This window comes from Rhinatrema bivittatum, chromosome 2 (assembly GCF_901001135.1).
Source record: "Rhinatrema bivittatum chromosome 2, aRhiBiv1.1, whole genome shotgun sequence".
In the NCBI taxonomy this organism is placed as follows: Eukaryota; Metazoa; Chordata; class Amphibia; order Gymnophiona; family Rhinatrematidae; genus Rhinatrema; species Rhinatrema bivittatum.
Genome location: NC_042616.1, coordinates 815,988,384 through 816,013,117, shown reverse-complemented (window position 1 = coordinate 816,013,117; position 24,734 = coordinate 815,988,384). Strand labels below are relative to the sequence as shown.

At 49.8% G+C, this 24,734-nt stretch overlaps 1 protein-coding gene across 13 annotated transcripts in view; it reads right to left on the bottom strand.

The window, feature by feature from the left end:
• Nucleotides 1-24,734, bottom strand: part of SCRIB (scribble planar cell polarity protein) — a gene marked incomplete in the record, with an annotated part of 447,609 nt that overhangs the window by 65,759 nt on the left and 357,116 nt on the right. For 11 of the 13 annotated variants that reach the window (XM_029592269.1, XM_029592271.1, XM_029592272.1 and 8 more), the window contains 3 exon segments: nt 7,887-7,937; nt 8,893-8,964; nt 14,072-14,512. In XM_029592269.1, the coding sequence (XP_029448129.1) occupies nt 7,887-7,937; nt 8,893-8,964; nt 14,072-14,512 (564 nt within the window). 13 annotated transcript variants of the gene reach the window in all.

Sequence of the window (24,734 nt, the reverse complement as noted above, 5' to 3'; positions counted from 1 at the left end):
TTAAATAAGCTTTACTACATCCCCTTTGCACTCTTAGAACAAAGGGAGTGCGCACTGCTGGACCCATCAAGGGGACAAAGACATTGAGGACAAAGATGGTGCTTGACCCATCAGTGTAGAAACTCAAACCCCCAACTGAGTCGGTTTTCAAGGGGAAAGAGAAAATCAGTCCCACTAGGAGTCTCCATCAGGAACCAGAGTCTGCGGCCCTCCTAGGAGCAGCCTTCTCCTAGCTGCTGCACCAGTCCACATTTCTGCACCACCTGCTAAAGACAGAGACATTTTGGAGAGTCGAAGGCAAGACCAGACAGAACCCACTATCGGGTGAGCCAAGTCAGCATTGAGCTTTTCTCATCTATTTCCATCTGCTGGCAGGGGGACATAACCCACTCGTCTGTTCTGATCTGGCATGGATATGAAGAATTCAGTTCTCGAGTCCTTAGCAGCACTTTTTCCTAGTGCTCCTAGGCTGGCAGCAGATCATGTGGAAGCCTGTCTCACATGGGGCGTGGTTATGCATCACACTCAGGGGCCGATGCAATGCAGTGCGCTCAGCCAAGCGCACTGTACAACCCACAGTTGGACGCGGGTTAAATAGGCGCTAATCCACCCCCTAATGCCAATTTAACGCGCGTCCGATGCAGAGTGAATGCGATAGCGCTCCTCACCTGCAAATGCATGTGAATGAGGCTATTACTCATCCACTCCGCATTAAAAAAAAAAAAAGTGTGCGTCTCAGACATACATTTAGCTCTCAGGTATTAACACTGCTTTTCTGTACTTCTTAAGTAAAAGAAAAGAAAAAAAATACCTCGGCAGACCGCCGAGTTAGGAAGACCATCATTAAGGATGAGGTGAACGGCAAACCTCAAAACCCCCATGCAGGAAGAAGAAGCAAAGGAGAGGACAGGAAAAGCAAAAACAAGCAGAAAGAGGAGGGAAGAGAGAAATCAGGTGGGCTACAAGTAGCAGAGGAAGAGAGAGAGGAAGAGGATGGGGCTAGGAAAAGCAGAGATAGGGGACAGAGAATAAGGGATTGAAGATAGGAAGAACAGAGAGCAGGAGAGAGTAAGGAGTTAGGATTAGGAGGGATATAGGAATGGAGAGTAAAAGTTAGGGGTAGATGGGAGGGAGAGAGAGAGGGAGATCAGGGATAGGAAGGGCAGAGGGATGGGGAGAGAGAAAGCAAAGGCAGAGAGAAGAGGAGGTGAGGGGTAAACTCCCTGAGCCCTCTGAACACTCATTACACCAATTACGTATGGGCAAAACAAGGGTCAGTCAAGTACAGATCTTCTGCCTCCGAGCCCTGTCCACATGGCAATCCAGGGGAAGGTGGAAAAAAGTCCCTGGCACAGGCAGCAGCTGAAACTCCATGATCTGCCCTCGTCCCCGAAGTCTCCCTGCATCGTTCCACCCCCCAGAAGTCAGTTAGTGCTATAGCCCCGGTGCTGAGCTAGGAATCCCGTTCTGCTAAGGTGGTAAAAATCGATTTCCCCTTGGCCCTTCAGGGTGCCCCTTTTGCTTTGTTTGATGCTCCTGGGTAAAGAGATCCTCACGTAAATCCCAGTATATTTTTGTTTGTTTAGCATTTGTATTCTGCCAATCCAACAACAGAATATAAACAAGTACAAAGCATAATCACAAAACACTCGAAATTTACATAAATATAGTAAAAAAAAAAACCAACAAAAAAAAAAAACCTTAACAAAAATTACTAGTTAAGCAAAGCAGGTTCAAACACAGCTTTTAATTTTTTCTGAAACATGATGTACCATCCCTCATCTTGCAATTCATGAGCGAGAGCATTGCACAGAATTGAGCAGCTATCGAAAAAGCTCTCTAGCAGGTCACCACTTTTAAACGAAGGGATTGCTAGCAATCGAGCATTCATAGACCGGAGCATACAAAGAGAACAGAATGCACGGATATATTTATAAACGCAAACTGGCATGATCTCTAGGTAAAAGTCAAAAAGAGGCAAGCTTACAACCAGCAAAACACAGTGCAGACCACTCCACGGCCAGAGGAAGGAGCAGCGGCCGAACACCACCACCACATCCCACCTGGATCTACGCACAAGGCAATGGCAAAAGCTCTTCTCTGGGGGTGAACTGTGGGCCCTTACAATCAGGTACCTTAACACCAGCAGACGTGGCCATGAGAGGTCACCAAATATCTGTGAAAGGGTCCAAGCTGGGTGCCTTGGGGTATGGGGAAAGACGGTAGTACCTTCCTTTGGCGGTGCCTAGACTAGAAGACAGGGACTTCTGATCAGGTTCTGCTTTCTCATGGGAGGACAGCCATGAAAAGTGCTTGCCCTTACTCCTAGGCACCATCATGGTAATGTACCTCCACACCCACCTAAACTGTGCCATTATCAACCTCCAAGGGATAGGAAAATTGGTCCTTACCTGCTAATTTTTGTTCCTGGAATACCACAGATCAGTCCAGACTCCTGGGTTTTTGCACCTCTGCCAGCAGATGGAGACAGAGAAAGTTTCACCGACACTGTACATAACCCAGGGTGCCACCTGCAGTCCCCTCAGTATTGACCTGTACCCAAGCCAAGATGACAGGAACAACCTTAAATTTCTAAGCAAACTCGCTCCCCTCCAACAAGCTGGGAGGAGGTGAAGTTGCCCAAAAAGTCATTGGAAAAGTTTCCCAAATTTAACAAATACGATCATCTTTGAAAAATCTCAAACAACTCGTATTATATACAAAGGAACAGTATGAGCAGCGGGTGGGTCTCTGGACTGATCTGTGGTACTACAGGAACAAAAATTAGCAGGTAAGAACCAATTTTCCTTTCCTTGTATGTATCCAGATCAGTCCAGACCCCTGGGATGTACCAGAGCTCCCCTGAACTCAGATGGGACCTGGAGAGTTCTGCTCGTAGATCACTCTCACTAAAACACATGGAAGTCGGATCCCCCACATCCAAGAGATAATGCCTAGCAGAAGGGTTGAATGACTTCCCAGTAGCTGCCCAGCAAATTTCATGCTGAGATGTCTGTTGTGACTCAGCCCAGGAAGTCATCTGAGAACCCATCAAGTGCACCACTAAACCCCTCCCCCGGCAGCAGGCGCCCTTTAGAAATGTAAGTCAACTCAATCGCTTTCTTCAGCCACTGCACAATTGTAGCTTTAGATGACTTATTTCTCTTCTTTGGACCACTCCACACTAAAAAGAGGTGATCTTATCTACAAATAGGTGATGCAATCTACGAAAATCATAAGTGACTTTAGATACCTCAATAATGCATGCCTCCAATCTAAAAGCCTAAGCTCCCCCGCGTGAGGCACAGAGGAATCCAAATCCATAAAAGCTGGAAGCTCTACTGTCTTAACTAAGAAGGATCACCAAGACTACCTCAAGCAGAAAAGAAGTCATCACGCATACAGATACCCACAAATCAGACATCTGTAAGAAGGGATCTGAACATGACAGCAGCTGGAGCTCCGAAATTATCCTGGCTGAACAAATAGCCACCAAGAAAACCACTTTAAAGAGTCAAGTCCTTAATTGTAGCTCTCTTTAGTGGTTCAAACCAAGCCTTACACAACCCTCTAAGACCAGATTCAGATTCCAAGATGGACAAATGTTCTACACCTGAGGACGCAAGTTCTTAGCTGCCTGAAGGAACCGTATAACATCTGGATGTGCGGACAGAGGCTACCCTTGCACCTTACCCAGGAGACAACCCAGTGTCGCTACTTGAACCTATTTGTAGAAAAGCCAAAATATGCAACACCATAGCCTGAACAGACTGAAGCTGCACTCCATCAACAGCAGACCAGGATTTGGAAATTCTCCAAATTCACACAACTGCTTCAGAATATCCCCTCATTCTCAGACATGTCCCTCTCAGAAGCAAAACCATGAGACAGAAGTGAGCACCTGACCCAAAAATATTGGGCCGTGGTGGAAACCAGTAGACTAAAATGTCCAAACCTCAGGGGCCCATCTATGGCCATGTTGATCAAATCTGGGAAGCATGGTCAATGTGACCATTCTGAAACTACAATGATCACGTTGCTTGGATGTTTCACTATCTGCTATAATCCCTTGACCACCCAAGGCCACAGGAGGGAAGACAAAGAAGAATCCCTCAAGACCATGACAGTACCAGAGCTCCGATTCCATTGTACCATGTTCTGTTCAGCGGCTGTAAAACTGCGACACCTTGTGTTCCTCTTTAGTTGGGATACCCCCATCTTCCATGAATGAGACACCTTGCTCCTCCAACAGCTCCCATTCCCTGGGGTATAACTTTATCCGACTGATAAAATCTGCCTAAATGTTGTTCAATCTGGCGATGTGAGATGTGGCCAGCCGTTCCAAGTGCTGCTCTTCCCAGAGTATCAACTCTGGGGCCTCTCGAGCCAACTCCTGGTTCTTGATTCTGCCTTGATGGTTGATGTAGTCCACTATCACATTGTCCGACAGGATCCATATTGGATGGCCATGTGACCTTGGCAGACAGATGAGCAACGCAAAATGCACCACTCATCTCAAACTGATTGATAGGCCATGAGGCCTCCTGTTTCAACCACTGGCCTTGCATAGACTGATCTTGCCACGTTGTCCTCCATCTGGAGAGACTTGCATTGGTGATGACTATTATCCAATTTGGAATTTCAAGTTCCCCACCAGACTCTAGATTGGTGCAAGTAAGCCACCATGAAAGACTGTTCCTGGCTTCCCTCTCTAATGGAAGAGGAAGATGAAATTCTTCCAATAAAGGATTCCAGTGGGAGAGAAGAGCCCCCTGCAGAAGCCGCATATGTGCGAATGCCCATTGCGTTAATTCCAATGTTGATGCCATAGAACCCAGGACCTGTAAATAGTCCCAGACTCTGGGCACTAAAAGCTCTAGCAGATGCCTAATTGGACTCTGCAATTTCAGCAATCTCTCTCAGTGAGAAACACTCTTGCCAGTGCGTTGAACTGAGCTCCCAGATAATCCAGACTTTGTAAGAGTATTAAATGGCTCGTTACTAGGTTCACCAACCATCCTAGAGACTTCAAATGCATCAGTACCTTTTGTACTGATGGTCAACAGAGGTTATCTGGTTTCGCATGAATAAGCTAGTCATCCAGATACGGATACATCAACACACCCTCCTTTTGCAGTGCGGCACCCTCACCATCATCACCTTGATGAAAGAACATGAAGCCATCACCAGCCGAAGGGAAGGGCTCAAAACCAAAAATGTTCCCTTAGGACCATGAACCTCCGGAATCTCTGGTGCTCCAGCCTGATGGCTATGTGCAGATACACCTCTATCAAGGCAAGCGATGCCAAGAAATCTCCTTTGCGTACTGCCGCTATGATGGACCTCGAGTTGGACCTCAGAGTTTACCTTCTTTAAATCCAATATTTCTTGAATTGGAGACGAAGGGAAAAGAAACAGGACATTTAACTTAAAATTGACCTCCAGCCACACTAAGCGTATTCAGGGACTAAGCCAACAGACTTGGGCCATGCCGAGCATGTTCAGAGTCTGAGCCAACAAACTCAGCAAGACATCTCTGTGAAAAAGGGAAAAATCTGAGCAGTTTGAAGCGGCTCTCAATCATATGCAATTCCTCCCTCTTCTAGAGGTGAGAAAGCCAATTCCCCATTGGAATCCTCCGATGTGTCATGATCCACACCCCCTTAAACATTACCAGGGACAGGCTCCCTGTGGAATTTGCCTGCAGTGACTGACAAATGGGAGGCCCGAGCACACAATCCCTACATAGTAGATTGCTTCATCTTTGCTGGGCGCCCCTGCAGAAAGGTGTACAGGCCCTGGAAACATTCCACCCAGGAAGAGGAGGAGAAGGATGGCTCTATACTGGAACCCATAGGCTCAAACTTTGTCTCCAACCTTCCTCTCTCGGGGAAGCTTCTGCCCTTGGGAAAAAGGGAAGAGAAGAACTGACCATTGCCTCGCCTCTCATTTCACTCCTCTCCAGAGACACCATAGGCTGAGGGGGTGTCCCAAAATGGGCAAAAGCTGTAGTAGTAAAATCGCTTTGAGCTTCTAATCAGCGCTGTCACAAACGGAGAGAGAGTGAGTGCAGAATTGCTATGAAATGGCAAGCCTCAAATAGCAAGGTGCTTGGACCTGTTTGTCCCTGGCACCTAGCTCTCCTGAACTTCAACTGTAGGCGGCCTCCTGAGCGCACACCAATGCCACCAGGGCATACTCGCATACCCCTTTAGGACGCGCGCACATACACGCTTAAGACTAGGTCATGGTCGTACACACACACACACACAAGTACCTGTGCAAATACACGCTCAAGTTTAGGTTGTGGTCTTACATGCACAAGTACCTGCGCAAGTATGCGCTCATGTCTAGGACACAGATATACATGCTTAAATCTAGGCCGCAGCCTTATGCACATAGGACCCTGTGAATGCAACCGCCACACAGCAAGAATGCGCACAGATGCCCACACACGCGGTAAAAGAACACTATCGTGGACTACCACACGACTAAGCCTGCCTGCACCTTCAGTGCATTTAGGCCCAGATCAGTTTAACATCTGGTACCGAAAATTGGCCTGAAAAGCTTCTCAACAGCTTAGGCCTCTTGACTGGCCGAGAATCCATGGAGACTGGGATCAAGAACCAGCATCTCGCTAAACATGCTTTGCGTATAAGGAAATTAAAACCGGCAAATAAAGATACCTAGAAACCAATACTTTCCTTTGGTGCAGAGGTTCAGGTTCCAGGAGCGCAGGCTGCATGGGAGATCAGAATAGAGCCAGACCACTGGCTATATCAGTCTTCTTCTTTCACCAAATTTTAGCGACCCAGCCCAGGACAAACCGTATAAAAGGGATACTTCCCTTCTCCACTGGGCTTGCAGTGCAGAACTGCCAGCAGGTTCCACCGCTGTCTCATAAGGGATGAGGGATCTGGACCACCAGATGTCCACACCACAGACCTCTAGATGAGCTATCAGAAGGTTCACCAACCCCCTGCTCTTCTACCTCAAACCAGGGGGAATGGCCTCACCAGGACCTCACAACCCCCTGGGAGGATCCAGAAATTTTGTCTTTTAATCTTCATTTTTTCTATCTCTCCATCCACCATCTGCTGGAGACAGAGAAATACTGAGGGACAGCAGGTGGTACCCTGGGTTATGTACAGTGTCAGTGAAACTTTCTCTGTCTCCATCTGCTGGCAGGGAGGCAAAACCCAGGAGTCTGGACTGATCTGGGTTAAGTACAGAGAAAGGGCAGGTTCTTTACCCCCCTATTGCTGGTGACCTGAGAGACCCTTGGATGCAGCGGAGAGTCTCAAACACTGCTTCATCAATTGCAAAGTTACTTACCATCAGTAACATTCACGCTGCAAATAAATGATTTGTTTTCCCACAGGATCCAGAGAGTGACTAAACTCACACAGAGGATCAGTGGCAAGGACTCTTCACAGTAAGCCAGTCCTTAAAAATGGAGACATCACTGGGAAGAGGGTTTAGTGATGGCGGTTGTGGGGGAAGGCATGCATGAGGAAATATTTCTGAGTTTATCCCCTGAAGCCTCGCACTCTTGTTTCTTGTGCATCATTAATATCTTTCAGGTATTTGAGTTTCTCTATTCTATCTTCTCCTTCCCACCCCGTCTCTCCTCTCCCTTCAGGTGTCCATATCTCAGTCCTTAAGCCTCATCTCATAAGGGCTTTTGGTAGCCTCTGAAACATTACAAGCTTTTGGAAGTATGGGAGGAAGAGAAGGAGGAGGAGAGATTTCTGACTGTGGATGAGTCCTGGAAGAAGATGGATTAGGTCACGGCCCCCCCCCTCGTGAAAAAATGTTAGGTCTGCTAAAAGAGAAGCACCAAGCAAGCGAAGCCCTTGCACACAAGCAAGCAGAACTCCACTTACAAACCGCGTCTCCCTGCCCAAGAGGTGAGCAGATCGAGGAGCTTCAGGCTTCTGACACCAGAAAGGGAAGAAGCAGAGAGAGAGAAGGAAAAGAGGAGAAAAGGAAAGGTCAGAGGAAGAGACAGACTTTGCACAACGGACAAGTCTCCTCCGGGAGCTCTACCTAGTCACTGGCTGCGGCCTCTCCAGGACTTAGCAGTAGGCGTAATGAGTGCTAATACGCCTAGGAGAGCAGGGGAAAAGTCTAACCATCAGCGCAAGGTACGCAGACGCTGTACAAAGCGTGTAATGAATTCAGTCTTTCACCTTCGGGGAAGGGAGGGGACAGGATGCTGACTCCTATCTGTGACAGAGGCACCTTACATACAGGGAGACGTTAGAAGCTGCTGAGCATCGTGGAGACCTTTTGGGCTGTCTGGGTGGGGGATTCTGTAACTTTAGGGTCAGGTCTACTTATCTGAATATGCCTAAAAGGACCTCCCGCTACACGCTTTGTCACTGCACAACAGAATGAATTTGTTACCCTGGAAGGCACGCACCTACAGCATTTTCCTGGATTCTGCATCAGGACATATTCCTGGACAGCCACTTTAAGCAGCTCATGCTGCAAAAGCTTGTTCCTCCCAGAGGTGGCCACATCAACTCAAACTTGCAAGACGACAAATTATACAAGTTTGACTTGCATGCAAATATTCATTTGGTTTCCGCTGTACTTTCTAGTTGCGACGGGTGCATTGGAACTTAAGACAGACTCCAGGGAAGGAGTATGAATGGGAGAGACAGAAGTGGAAGGGTTGTTATAAGTAGGGGGATGCAGACACCGGGATGGCAACGGTGTGCGGAGGAGCAGAAAAATTAAGGAACTATAGAAGTGACTGGAGCAGCAGTTCCAGTTGTTCACACATGAGAAAACGGAAATGGACCAGTTGTTTCTGTGTACATTCATTTACTTTAGTGTTTGCCAGGATGACGCTGTGTACAACAGGGTGCAAAGGGCATCACTCACCTGCTGGGTGCTGGGGGAATTAGAAGCATCTCGCTTGATAGCATTACCTGCCAATGCATCATTGGCAGGTGTCTGAAAGAGAAGCAGATCACTCAGTTACTAACAGATTCATGTTCAGAGGCAACAGAAAGCCAAAGAACTAAAGGCAAAATAAAACAGCAGCATCATTCAGGCTGGTGCAGCCAAGAACAAGCACGGAAAACAGAGCACCCTGCAACCAGAGAGACATCCGAGTGAACCTAAACAAGCACCGGGCAGAGAGCACCCTGTGTCCAGAGAAACGTGTCTGTGTGAACCTGGAACAAGCACCAGGCAGAGAGCACCCTGTGTCCACAGAGACGTGTCTGTGTGAACCTGGAACAAGCACCAGGAAGAGAGTACCCTGTGTCCAGAGAAACGTGTCTGTGTGAACCTGGAACAAGCACCAGGAAGAGAGTACCCTGTGTCCAGAGAAACGTGTCTGTGTGAACCTGGAACAAGCACCAGGCAGAGAGCACCCTGTGTCCACAGAAACGTGTCTGTGTGAACCTGGAACAAGCACCAGGCAGAGAGCACCCTGTGTCCACAGAAACGTGTCTGTCTGAACCTGGAACAAGCACCAGGCAGAGAGCACCCTGTGTCCACAGAAACGTGTCTGTGTGAACCTGGAACAAGCACCAGGCACAGAGCACCCTGTGTCCACAGAAACGTGTCTGTCTGAACCTCGAACAAGCACCAGGCAGAGAGCACCCTGTGTCCACAGAGACGTGTCTGTGTAAACCTGGAACAAGCACCAGGTACAGAGCACCCTGTGTCCACAGAGACGTGTCTGTGTAAACCTGGAACAAGCACCAGGTACAGAGCACCCTGTGTCCACAGAGACGTGTCTGTGTGAACCTGGAACAAGCACCAGGCAGCGAGCACCCTGTGTCCACAGAAACGTGTCTGTGTGAACCTGGAACAAGCACCAGGCAGAGAGCAACCTGTGTCCAGAGAAACGTGTTTGTCTGAATCTGGAACAAGCACCAGGCAGAGAGCAACCTGTGTCCAGAGAAACGTGTCTGTCTGAATCTGGAACAAGCACCAGGCAGAGAGCAACCTGTGTCCAGAGAAACATGTCTACATAAACCAAAACAAGCACCGAGCAGAGAGCACCGAATGTCCACGGAGACGTGTCTGTCTGAACCTGGAACAAGCACCAGATGGACAGCACTGAAAGTCCAGATTGATGTGTTTGTGAACCTGGAACAAGCACTGGACAGAGAGCCCTGCGTGTCCAGAGGGACCTGTCTCAGAGTCTGGAACAAGCACCTTGTGACCACAGGGACCTGTCTGTGGGAGGAAGGAAGAACAAGCAGCAGAGAGAGTGACGTGGTAGAGGAAAGCAGGACAAAGAACAGCAACTGATACGTCTCTGAGCGAGCCACAAATTCACCCAGACATTGAGAAACCTGTATCCAAGTATACCCGGAGCAGTAGAACAACACAGCTCAACATGCATTTGAGGGATCCTGGATTATCAAGGACCCAATGCAACCAGAGCACTCACTGGACGCAAAGCGACATGCGTCTGAGGAAGCTGAGAGGAAAAATGGGACATAAGCTGGCTTTTCCAAAACAAGATCCGGAGCTATGCCCAGGAGCAAAAGAACCTGTTGCAGCAGTCGGCAGAATTCAGTCAGTGATGCAGAATGGCAGGGGCCAGCAATATCATAAGAGAAAAGGAGTTGTCCCTCATTCCTATCCTCTCTAAGGGTTAACCCTTTGGGCACCAATTGTAGCTCAGAGAATTATAAAATCTATAACATGGTGAGAGGGTCACACACCCCTGCAGCTCTCCCCTGTACTAGAGACGTACGTGAGGCTCCGGCACCCCCTGCAGCTCTCCCCTGTACTACAGACGTACGTGAGGCTCCGGCACCCCCTGCAGCTCTCCCCTGTACTACAGATGTACGTGAGGCTCTCACACCCCTGCAGCTCTCCCCGGTACTACAGATGTACGTGAGGCTCCCACACCCCCTGCAGCTCTCCCCTGTACTACAGACGTACGTGAGGCTCCCACACCCCCTGCAGCTCTCCCCTGTACTACAGACGTACGTGAGGCTCCCGCACCCCCTGCAGAGCTCCCCTGTACTACAGACATACGTGAGGCTCCCGCACCCCCTGCGGCTCTTCCCTGTACTACAAACGTACGCGAGGGTCCCGCACCCCCTGCGGCTCTCCCCTGTACTACAGACGTACGTGAGGCTCCCGTATCCCCTGCAGCTCTCCCCGGTACTACAGACGTACGTGAGGCTCCCGCGCCCCCTGCAGCTCTCCCCTGTACTACAGACGTACGTGAGGATCCCGCACCCCCTGCAGCTCTCCCCTGTACTACAGACGTACGAGAGGCTCTCACACCCCCTGCAGCTCTCCCCTGTACTACATACGTACGTGAGGCTCCCGCACCCCCTGCAGCTCTCCCCGGTACTACAGACGTACGTGAGGCTCCCGCACCCCCCGCAGCTCTCCCCGGTACTACAGACGTACGCGAGGGTCCCGCACCCCCCGCAGCTCTCCCCTGTACTACAGACGTACGTGAGGCTCCCACATCCCCTGCAGCTCTCCCCGGTACTACAGACGTACGTGAGGCTCCCACGCCCCCTGCAGCTCTCCCCTGTACTACAGACGTACGTGAGGCTCCCGCACCCCCCGCAGCTCTCCCCTGTACTACAGACGTACGTGAGGCTCCCACACCCCCTGCAGCTCTCCTTATTGATATTGCCACCCATGATGGTGCCACACTGCAGTAAGACTGCAATACACTGCAGCACAACATCCAATAAATCCAATAAGAGATGGAATAATTTGAACTTGAAACTGCTAGATCTAAACTACTCCAAGGTACTGCTGCCCAACTCTTGGCCTTTTCATCTCTCACACAATCATACATGGCTGAAGAAAGCCAAGCGCTGTTACTGGTGAAAAGTACCGCGAGCCAGGGCTTTCCGTAAGCTAACCCATGGCAGAGGAGCATTAAAACCATTTGGAGATACCCTGTGGACTTTTCTGTACATGCCAGCACGTGCTCCGTCTGCAGGCTTTGCTGAAATTAATGACAGCCCATAGCTTCTGCAGTACTACCCACACCTTGAGAGCAGAGCAGTACACGGCAAACCTCACTTCAAATTAAAGACTGATCAACCAGTAAATATTGATTTTTTTATTTATTTAGCTATGACTGGCTCAAAGGACGAAGTGTCCCCTCATACCATGGTGACGCAATGCGTCCATACTGGCTTAGAGGGGCAGCATGTCTCCTAACACTATGCTGGGGCTCTGGGTCAATAACGACTCGTAAGGAAGAGTTTTTCCTAACATCTAGCACCTGTCCAATTCCCAGGTCGAAGCGGAGCACCTGGGTTTCCTCTGGAACCTTTAGTCATCACTGTAAGACAGACCCAGCTGTTAGTTTAACTCTACAGTAGTAGCCTATGTCCACAACACATGCTAGGCTCCCTAAACAAGTGTAGCTACCTTCCTATTCACCTGGTTTCTTTTCAGCGCCAGCTCTTCCATGCCTCTTTCATATCTCCATATTCTCCTCAGGATGTTATCCGCCAAGACGATCCTAGCTCAGGGGAATAAAGTCTTTCCTAATTCTTATTCCAGCTTTTCAGGCCTCTTCAGTGAACCAGAATAGTACGCGGAGGGGCTGCACTTCTTCCATGCACATTACAATTGGTATCAACTGATCCCATCTCATTCTGCAGATTCCCAATCCAAGGCATGCAGTCCCCTTTTAGCTCTGATTCTAGATGCTTTCCCCACCTTCCCTCTACCGCTCATTCCTTGGCCCAAAACATGAGCAAGAGGCTGCAAAATGCAATCTAACTTCCACTGGCCCAGTGTCCTGCTCAGACTCTGCCCCTAGCACCACCAACCCACTGCACCGACCCAGCCGAGCCTTTTGTATAAATCTGGCTACCCCTCCCAGCCTGTTGTTGCACTAGGTCATGCTTCTATGACGTCATGTTTTTTGCAATGAAGGAACCTGTGATTATCCAATGCTTTCTTGAAGCCATCATCATTTTAGACTCCATAATCTGCTCCAAGAAGGCATTCCAGGCATCAATAATCCTTTCCGTGAAAAGATATTTCCAGACATCGTATCTGTGTCTACTCTATTTATGTCATGATTCCTAGATTCGCAATGTCCTTTCCCTTCAACTAGGTTTGCTGCTTGTGCATTATTGTCCTTCTGGTAGTTACATGTTCCTATATCATCTTCTCTTGGGCACTGGTTTTTAACCCAGTTCTCGGGACCCACCTAGCCTGACAGGTTTTCAGGATATTCACCATAAATATGCATGAAATACATTTGCATTCGTTGCCTCAATTGTATGCAAGTCCTTTCGATGCATATTCATCTTGGATACTCTGTATACCTGACTGACTTAGGTGTGTCCCAAGGACTGGCTTGAGAACCCTTGCTGTTGGGTCCTTAAGTTTCCTCTCATATGGTGTTTGCTGCAGACCAGCATTATTTTAGTTATTTTACTGGGGGACAGTCAGTACTGGCTCAGATGTATGAGTGTCCCTTAACACCATTCTGGGGGCACTGGGTCAGAGGAGGAGTGACCCTATAAACATACTGGGACACTAGGTCAGTACAAGCTCAAAGGGGAGACCATCACCTAATAGCATGCTGAAATACTGGTCAATATTTGTTGAAATCGTGCTTATTTTCTCAAGTCTCCAAGGCTTGGGTCCTCATAAAGCCACCTACTCCGAGATTCCACACTTGGAGCTGGTCAATTCTCATTAACAAAGCCAAAACTCATTCAAGAATGCACCACTTTATGCTGGCTTTGAAGTTAATTACTCACTTTCTCCGGACAAATGGAGATGAGAGAGAGTAATTAATAAAGTTCAAACATAAAACCTGAAATAGGAGTAGAAACTGGACTACGTTTTTGCCAGACAAGCAATTTCTAACCCCTTAGGGCTCTTTGTGGGGACATGATCCTGGAGTGGAAAATGCTTAAGGATGCTTATGGTGAAGGAAGGGGTGGCTAGCAAGACACTGCAGACCATGCCATGCTGCTGTTAGTGGGAACACACGTGGGCACACATTCGGTTGGCTTTGAGTTACAAGTGGCTGAGCATGCTCCACCTACAGAAACACCAGAGACACACAGTACAACAGGATGCAGCTTGCCTTGGAGAATAAGGTGGTCTTCAGCACCCCACTCCTGCCATAGCCAACTGGCGGGCCTCCCAGTTGGGACCCGCTCTTGGCCTTGACTTTGCGATTCGCTACCACAAAGGGGTTCTCGCTGAAAACTATGGGCTGAGAGTCTACCAGAGGCTCCTCCTCCTCCTCGTCATCAAGCTGTGGTGGTCCCCGTGCAGCCGGTTCCATCGGTGGTGAAGGGTGCCGAGCCGGACTGGTGAGGAGCAGGTTAGCGGCCGTCTCCTCTTGCCCGACAGCATGATACATGGAATCCCCTAGAGGGGGGGACCCCGTTGCACTACTGGCTATTAAATCATGGGGGGCGGCTGCTGCTCCCTGCCTTTGTAATCCCTCAGAACGTGGGCCGTCCTGCAGCAGCGTGCAGTCTCTCTCCATCAATGAAGAGTGTGTATCACAGGGAAAGACCTGAGGGAAGCACCCAAGTGTCAGAGACAGCAAGAGAAACCACAAGGAGAGAGAGAGAGAGAAAAAAAATAAAGACAGGAGTGAGGGAAGAGAGAATAAATAAAATGCAGTAGGAAAATAAACTTACAATGTCACATAAACAAGCACTAAAACAAGGCTTCCCCCTCAGACTTAAGGGAGGGCTAAGAAGTCCAACAAAGGAAAAAAAGAAAGGATAATATAACCCATATCTTCTCACGACAGGAGAGGAGACCCACTACCCTAACACCGTAAATGACTGCAGATAAAGATCAAAATGGCCCATCCCGGGGCGGTCCAGCTGAGAGTCAGCTTCTTCTGGTAGCTGAGCATATAAAATTCCCAAATGTAACCCACCACCAACTTCCTCTCGAACCTGTGCCAAAATCCAGCCACTGTCTTAATAAAGCCAATTCCTAAGGTCTCTTTGTCTTGATTAGACTGTAAGCTCTATGGTCTCTCATGTGCGTTTGTACAGTGCTGTGTACGCAGAAGGGGATATGTATGTGATATTGTGCATTGACTTTCTGAAGTATCTCATCTCTGCTCTATTCAAGGATGCTAGTTTTAGTTTAAGACCACTGAGGACCCAGTGTACGTGCTGGAATGCAGCCAGCCAACACCCCAGACCCATTAGCTGATTGGCCTGATACATTCTCAAATGAAATGGACTATAGTTATCTAGAAACAACATCCTGAATGTACTTTGATTGGTCAGTTAAGGAATATATAAAGTGTGGACATATTGCTGGACACTGAGTACCAAGGTATTCACACGATTGCTGTAAGCCTGATACTCCGAGGAACAAAATAATTTGTTCCTCCCTTTCTCTAGTCTTTGTTTCTGTCTTTCTTTAAATAAAAGTCTCAAGTTACTAACTGTTGCTGTGCTTCTTTAGAATCAACAGTACTGTCATGTTAGTTATAAAAAGCAGTAGTAGAAAGGTGCTGGAGTGTCTACCTGGGGACTTGTAGCACTGTCTTATGTGACAATTTCACTCCTTGCTCCTTCAGAATCTCAGGGCCAGCAAGGTCAAGTCTGTGGAGATTTTGGCCCTGAAATGTCGTGCACCAAGCCAGAGTGCGACTTTCACACTCACCCTAGACACAAGTGGTAAGTATTCCCTACACACCCACCAGAAAGGGCTATGGCCTCTTCCTCCTTCAGCAAGTCTGAGAATGCACTTTCCATCTCTGCAGGTAGAAATGGGCTTTTTAAAACTGCCCACTCCCACATGCAAACAGACGTGTGTGTGGGTCCTGTTCACGCCTACGTTTACCTGGAATGAGTGCAGGTGTTCTTGTGGGCGAGCTTGCACTTACGTGCATACTTTCAGATTTTCAAAAGAATACATGGAAGTTTTCAAAGGAAACTCTTAGTCTTAAGAAGGTATAACTTGTGCAGGTGCATTCAGTGAGATAGTTGTCAAATCTGTGGGATTGGATTGTCCTAGGAGAAAAAGGAATTACAGAACAAGATTTTCTGTATTTTGGCTTGTTTCACCTTCAACCCCAAAATTAGGTATGGGTAGCTTATACCAATACACCCCTGAAACCAGGGTGATTACAGTAAGTACTTTACAGCGGTTCCAGAAATATGGTAGGAAAGAAACTGCTAACACGCACTAGCCAAATGTACGTGATAATATAGTTCCTAAATACCACAAATATCCGAGCTCAGAGACCAGCGGTTGCCCAGTGGGAGTAAAGGGACCTGGGGGCCTAATTTGCTGCTCAGGTCTTCCACTCCCCAGCTCAGCTACCGTCACAGCGCCCGCAGGGTGGGGAGAAGACTCACAGTCATCGGGTAGCAGCAGCAATCGGTGGCCGGATTCAAGGCCTATGATTACAGGTTTCTGGAAGGAGCCTGGGCAATAACACCCTGAGCAGGGGCGCTGTGCGTGCGGCGACTGGATTAGGCGAGCTGGGAAGGGATATGGAACGCGGGACAAAGAGATCCCTGGAGAGTCGCAAATGAAAGGTCGAGGCACCAGGTCCAAGCCCCGGTTCCGAACGAGCTGGAAACCCAAAAGAGCAAAAGGAAACGCAGAGCCAAAAAAAACCAACCAAAAGCCACAAAACATGGGTAGTCCACGGACTGAAAACCCTCGTTTATAGAAAACAAGATAAGGACATAGGCAATAAGAAAATGCCTTGCCGAGTCAGAAAAGACTCCATCGAGCCCAACATCCTGTATCAGACAGTGGCCAACCCAGGACACTTGGATTTGGGAATGAGGCAACGCGGAAGGGATCTTCCCATTAGGATCTGGCTGTAACTGTTTACAGCTTTTTCCTTCATGAACGTGTCTAAACCCTATTTAAATCCAGCTTAGCTAGATACCTTTACCACATGCTCCAGCAAAAATCCCACTGGCTAATCTTTTTTTTACAGATTTATTAATCACCTACTGCAAAAGTGCTGGACGATGTCCAATGAGGCATACATAAAATTTTAAAACAAAGTGGTAAAAATATAGACTAAGACATAAAATCAGCGTAAGCGAGTATACATCATGAATAGAGGCCTCTGCAATCTGTCAAAATGACCTCACCGCCACCCTTACAGTTACGGAGCTGTAACCCACCTGCGTCGACCATCTGCCTATAACTATGAAAAGGGAGAGGTAATCATTCAAGAGCCTGTCTACAAAGGAATGCTTTTAACAAGGATTTAAACGTCCCGGGACATTCCTTTAACTGCATAACTTCTGGAAAGGCAACTGAAAGAGACCGCGGGCCTGCTTGATAGAGCCCGAGCAGGGTGGAAAGAAGCGAGTTCTCAGCAATGCATGAACAAGCAAATGTAATCTGACACTGACCCGGTGACCAATGCAAGTTATACAAAACGGGCGCAACACGGGCCCTTATCGCCTTACCCGGAACAAGATGAGCAGCAGAGAAAAGCAGGAAGGCCACTGCAAATAGTATTACAAGCACCGAAAATGTACTCTCTTAAATGTGTTTTACCTCCTCCAGCTGGTTTTAGGACTGTCCCCTAGCACTAGTATCATTTCAAACAGTAATTAACTGTTCCACCTCACTCATGATTTTATAAACCTCTGACATATCCCTTCTCAGCCATCTCTTCTTCAAGCTGAAGAGCCCACCCTGTTCACCCTTTCTTCATAAGGGAATTGTTACAAAACTTTCATTGTTTTGGTTGCCCTTCTCTCTTCCTTTTAGAGTTCTGCTATATCTTATTAGATACTTGGAAGTGTGTTCCTACCACTGATCTATACAGAGGTATTATTTATTTATTTGATTTCTTATTATACTGCTCCCACAGATACCAGACCTGACCAGTGCAAAACATGTAATTCAATTCAAGCAAACATTTAAATGTACAATCATTCGTAATTACAATAAAATCCTCCCACCCCCTCTCTGTTTTATTCTGCATTCGTTTCAGATCATTCTTCACATTCGGTTTGGTTTTTTGACCGCTGCCACATACTGAAGCTGAGAATTTCAAGGTATTGTCCACAATGACAGCAAGCTCCTTCTCTAGGGAGGTAACTGTTAATATGGAATTCAACATGGTGTACGTACGGGGTAAATTCTGCATAACGTGTAGAGGTTTCACCAAAGTGCATGTAAGCTTTGAAAGTTACCTCACAAAAACTACCTGCACACGTTTACAGCTGCTACAACGTGCAGAAATCGTCTGGGAAAATGTACACGTACACTTTTGAACATGAAAAAAAAAAGTTTCATTGCAAGCTTTTCACAGATTCTGCTCCCGGAGGATAAACTCATACGTGTAAGTTTACCCCGCATATCGGAAAGGGAATTCAACAACAGGGTAGGCACTACTTTACCCAGAGAAATCCCTTTGTTAGGATTATTTTCCCTTCTGTGCATCACGTTGCATCTCTCCCCGTTACTTTTCATAGGCCATTTAGATGCCCAGTCTCCCAGTCTCATACGCTCCCATCCACAAACACAATCTACTTGGGTTTTTAACAGCTGTGAATAATTTTGGGTCCCCTGCAGATTTCACCACCTCACTCACTGCTCACTTTTCCAGATCCAGGACTGAAGCTAATTCAATCCCTTTTTGTATCTGTTAGCAAGTGTCCAGTATATCTGCAAACGTTTCTTTCTGTGCTAGAGCCAAGGCCGAGACTGTCAATGGGCTGCGAGTGGACCTGGAACGCTTTTAATTAAATTGGACAGACTGAAAGCCTAAAAATAATTTGACAAGAGGATGAGGATCATGGCGGGGTCAGTGGTATGATTTTACTTCCATTCCTCGAGACTGCACCCCAGTGGCTTTAAAATAAATAAATAAATAAATAAATAAAATCGTATGCTTCTTCCCTGGTCCCCTTCCCTGGGGTAAATAACACCCACCTACAAAATGTTCAACAAATAAATAAAGGAAAATTAGTTTCTTACCTGATAATTTTCGTTCCTGTAGTACCAAGGATCAGTCCAGGACACCTGGGTTGTGACTCCGCACCAGTAGATGGAGACAGACTAAAACTTGTGGGCGGAGCCATATATGCCCCTGTGCCAGTCACAGCCCCTCAGTCATACGGAATGTCAAAGTAGAACATAACCAGAGAACCAAACTAGCTATTTAACCATAAAACGGGGAAGAACACCCCTACTGGAAATAGACTCCCCAAACGAGAGAGCGAACAAGCGGAACAGATTAATTTAAAACCATGAGCGGACTCTCCATTACTTCAGCGCAGCACTGCGGGCGGGATCCTGGACTGATCCTTGGTACTACAGGAACGAAAATTATCAGGTAAGAAACTAATTTTCCTTTCCCTGTACGTACCAGGATCAGTCCAGGACACCTGGGATGTACCAGAGCAAACCTACTGAGGGTGGGAAGCAGAGAGTCCCGCTCGGAGAATCCTCTCTCCAAAACCCCCGGGATCGGTAGCCCTGCCATCCAACCTGTAATGCCTGATAAAGGTATGCCACGATTTCCAGGTAGCCGCCCTGCAAATCTCTTGAGGCGACACCTGCGAAGCTTCCGCCCAAGACGTTGCTTGAGAACGAGTCGAGTGAGCCCTCAGGCCCACGGGAAGTGGCTTTCCACGCATCAAGTAGGCCGCGCCAATGGCCTCTTTGATCCAACGGCCGATCGTAGCGCGAGACGCTGCGGCCCCATTCTTTGGACCAGAGAACAGGACAAACGGATGATCCGTGATCCGAAACGGATTAGTGACCTCCAGATACCGAAGGAGGGCTCTCCGCACGTCTAGCTTCCGTAAGTCCCTTGCTTCCAGAACCGAGGACGCCCCACCCGCGAAACGGGCAGCTCCACCGATTGATTCACATGAAAAGACGACAAACTTTCGGAAGAAGGAAGGAACCGTCCGCAGAGAAACACCGGTATCAGAAATACGCAAGAAAGGTTCCCTACAGGACAGGGCCTGTAGCTCGGAGACACGCCGCGCCGAAGCAATTGCCACCAAGAACGCCGTTTTTAAAGTGAGATCCTTAAGCGTTACGCGTTTCAAGGGCTCAAACGGTGCCGCACAGAGAGCGGAGAGAACCCAATTGAGGTTCCAAGCCGGACAAGGGAGCCGTAATGGAGGGCGAAGAAGCTTAGCCCCCCCGAAGGAAACGAGAAACATCCGGATGAAACGCCAGGTACGCACCCCGGACCTTACCTCGCAAACAACCAAGCGCCGCTACCTGAACCCGTAGGGAACTGCACGCTAGACCCTTGGCCAGCCCTGCCTGGAGGAACGCCAGAGTGTCGGAAACTGAAGCCGAAGTGGGGTCCACCCCACGCTGCACGCACCATTCCTCAAAGACCACCCAGACACGGACAGAAGCCAGAAAAGTCGACTGTTTCCTGGAACGCAGCACCGTAGCCACCACCGCATCATGCCGCGAGACAGAAGTGATCCGCATCCTCCAAACAGACGGGGCCCTGGCGGAGTAGGCCCGCCATTCCTTGGAGCCGAAGGGGCGCCGTTACATCCAGCTGGACCAGGTCTGTGAACCACGGCCGGCGCGGCCACTCCGGTGCCACCAAGATCACGTTGGCCGGGTGCAACTCTATGCGCCGAAGAATCTTGCCGATCATCGGCCACGGGGGAAAACACGTAGAGCAACACGTCCGTCAGGGAAGCACCAACGCATCGACGCCTTCTGCCCCCCGTCCTCGACGTCGGCTGTAAAGTCGCGGAGCCTTCGCATTGTGCCACGTGGCCATCAGGTCCATGTGGGGCACCCCCCCACGTGTCGCAAATGAGCCGCCTGAACGTTGTCGACTCCCGCAATGTGAGATGCTGCTATGTTGCTGAGATGCAGCTCCGACCAGGCCATCAAGCGTTGAGCTTCCTCCGCCACCTGGGGGCTCCTTGTCCCGCCCTGGCGGTTAATGTAAGCCACGGTGGTCGCATTGTCCGACAACACCCGGACTGCCTTTCCTCGCAGCAAGGGCAGGAAGCGTTGTAAAGCCAGACGGACCACTCTGGTCTCTAGGCGATTGATAGACCATTGGGCTTGCGACACTGACCATTTGCCCTGGACCGAACTCCCTAGGCAGACCACCCCCCAGCCGGAGAGGCTGGCGTCCATGGTGACCACTGTCCAGCTGGGTACCAGAAGGGAGACTCCCGAAGACAGATGACTGGAATCCAGCCACCACAGCAGGCTGGACCTCGCGTGTCCCGCTAGAGGAAGCGGTAGGCAGAAGTCCTCCGAGACCGGCTTCCAGCGGGCCAGCAACGAAGCCTGTAATGGTCGCAGGTGAGCAAACGCCCAGGGGACCAGCGCCAGCGTGGGAGCCATAGATCCAAGGACCGTACCAGCGGTCGACAGTAAACGCCGTACCTGAGACTGCAGTTTGCATACCCGGTCGTGTGACAGGAACACCTTGCCTTGCTTCGTGTCGAACATCGCTCCTAGATATTCCAAGGTCTGCGTGGGTGCCAGATGACTTTTGCTGAAGTTGACCACCCATCCTAGGGACTGCAGGAGATGGAGAACCCTGTCCACTGCCAACCGACACTGATTCTCAGACTTCGCCCGAATCAGCCAATCGTCCAGATAAGGATGGACCAGGAGACCTTCCCGGCGCAACTGCGCTGCCACCACCACCATCACCTTCGTGAATGTATGGGGAGCCGTTGCGAGCCGAAACGGGAGCGCCCGAAACTGGTAATGCCGTCCCAGAATGCAGAACCTGAGGAAGCTTTGGAACGCCGGCAGAAAAATGAAACGGAAAAAGCCACTACAGGGCCCGTGAGGCCTAACCGGACCGGATCCATGTGCGCCTCCTGCCGAACCGCTACCGGAGGTGCTTCAATTCCCAGTTCCTGGGGGATGGCCGGAATTAGGGGAGGCAGTTCCTCCCTGCGGAAAAGCCGGACCACCTTGGGATCGTCTCCCTCCGCTGCTTGTGATGCCTTTCCTTCTCCGGATGGAGCGGATCCGTCCCCTGCCACCTCATCGGCCCCTTTAGGGGCTCTTCAGGGGAATCAGTGTCCACCCCCGTGGAGGAATCCGGGTCCGCCTCCTGTGGGACGCCACGCGGAGGCCGTTTCCCCCTGGAAGCACTCGGGGGCACATCCGTAATCCCCGAGGGTCTGTTGGACTTCTTTGGCGGTGGAGCCCTGCGGGACTCCCTCCGGCCGCGCTTGCTCTTACTTTTCTTACACTTCAGGACTTTGCGCAGCAAAAACGCAAAGTCCTCAGAAAACGAGCTGGAAACAGAATCAGCCTCAGCTGGGCTCCCCGGGGACCCCGGGTCCCCCGAGGGACTCCCCCCCGCCGGGCCCCGCTGAGGAGACAGCGCGGGAGGCAAGGCCGCAGGCCCTGCCGCTTCCCGCGCCATTTCGCGGCCCGTGGCTAAAATGGCCGCCACTCCCGCGCTGAGCGGGAAACAATCCTGGGGCCTTTCCATCGCGCGCCCCCCCCCGCTCGGCGGCGGTCGCGCGGGCCGTACTCGAGCCCCCCGAGACGCCCCGGGCGAACCTTCATCGCCCGGGATACCGGAAGCGCATAGGCCGTCGCGCAAGAGACGCGCGCGTGCGCCGAGCCGCAGGCCCGGCAAGCGGAGCCGCGATGCAGGCCGGCGAAAAAGGCGCGAAGACGGCCGTCAAAGGAAATCAAAAATAATAAAAGTCGTGCGAAACGGCCTCCCCCCTGTCAGCGGCGCCCCCCCCTAGAGCGGCGACGCAAGGAACAGAGAGCAGGCACAAAACAAAAGACAAACTTTTTTTTTTTTTTAAACAACAAAACGCCTGTCGCTGTCCGCGGTCCTGGAGCCCTAGTCCAGCAGGGGTGAGTGAACCGGGCTCCCCGGTGTCACCCCTGACGCTGCTACTTAGAAAAAGCCGGGTCCTCGACCCTAGCAGCGGCCTCAACCGGGGGGGGGTAGTCCCCTCAGGACCTCTCAACCCCCCCGGGAGGCAGGGCAGACGGACGTCAGCGACAATTTGGCAAAAATTCCAATTAAAAGACACTAAAGCCTAAACTGGCCTAAACCAAAAGAAAACCAACCCTGACGGAGTACCAGAATCAGGGCAGGGAGGAGCTGTGACCGGACCTGCACCATCTACTGGAGACAGAGTAAGACTGAGGGGCTGTGACTGGTACAGGGGCATATATGGCTCCGCCCACAAGTTTTAGTCTGTCTCCATCTACTGGTGCGGAGTCACAACCCAGGTGTCCTGGACTGATCCTGGTACGTACAGGGAAATGGTGATTCTACAAATTTCCCAGGGCAACTTCTTAAGCGTTACCGTCCAAATGTTCGCCCACTTCAGATGCAAGCATGACGAAAGCAAATGTGAAATGCCCTCTCTGCTTTAGATAAAAAAATGTTTTAAGACGAGTGACTTATGAATGCATGCATGCAAAAGATGAGCGCCTGGGCAGAAGCGAGGCATGGAGCCTTGACGCCTGGCGCGACTGCTCGCAAGTTTCAAATTCCTGCTAATTCGACCCGTTTGATGAGCCTGATATATGTGCACGCATGCTCCAGCCTACGTCTATAGTGTAATTATGTCCTGTATATTGTGGTGCGTTGTGTGTACATGGTTTATGCTACTCTGAATGCATTTTTCATTTATTGTACACTGCTTTCGTGGGTTCTGGAATGGATTCAGCAGTTTATATATTAACAGACTAAGTTAAAACGCTGGCTCCGGTGTAGGTCCCTGGGGCACGCCACTGGTTTTTTTTTTCTCTCTCCAACGAAGGAACTGACCATTTAGTACAACTCTGTTTCCTGCTTCTTAACCAGTTACAAATCCAAACCAGGACATGGCCTTCAAAGCCCAGGACTTTTTAATTTTCTCAGGAGTCTCATGAGGAGCTTTGTCTAATGCCTTCTGGAAATGCGGAAGCACTGTATCAACTGGCTCGCCCTTATCCAAAGGTCCGATACCTCGGGTAGATCCATACTGGCGCTGTCTCAGTAAACATCTCTACACATTCAGTCATTTTTGGTTTTCAGAACAGTTTTTTTTTTTTTAAACCATTTTCCCGGGTGCAGATGTCAGGATCTCAGGCCTTCGGTTCCCCAGGATCACACCCCAGACCCCTCCTTACAAATCACCGCCACACTGGCCACTCTCCAGTCCTTCAGGGAGCGCGGCAGAGGTGAAAGCTGGGTTACAGGATTACCAGTAGCAGCAGCAGCAGACCCCCCTGACACCTTTCATCTTCACACGCTTACTATCCTAATAAAAAAGCATCATCTCACGCATTAGACCCACATTAACATAGATTTAGCACAATCCTGTGAGAGAGGAAAAAAAGGAGCAACCTGACTTGCCGTCCTCATACCGCACAGAGCCTCTCCCCCTCTACCTGTGCGCAAAACTTCCCAATTACCCAAATCCATGCACTGTAAACCCCTCCCCACCCCCACTGCCGTTCCACGCCCTCCTTGCAAAAGGCTACAGGATGGGAGAGAGGGGGGCAGGCTAGGAGAAGATGGGGAGAGCAAGCAGGGAAGGAGGAAGGGGGAGAGAGAAAGAAAATTAGTTTGAGGTTAAATTCCCAAGGCAGTTCCCCCCGGAACACACTAAGGTTACCTCCTGCATCCAGACGCGCGCTGCTGCTAATCAGGAAATCTCTGGGCACGCTCTGCCCAGCCAGACTCCAAATGCTGGGGGCTGGCTAAGAGGCTTAAAAATAGCCCCTGACTAGTTCACTGGGGCTGGGACGGCAGCTGTGACTCCTTCAGGACAACGAGGAATTTCTGGCAGCCCGGTCAT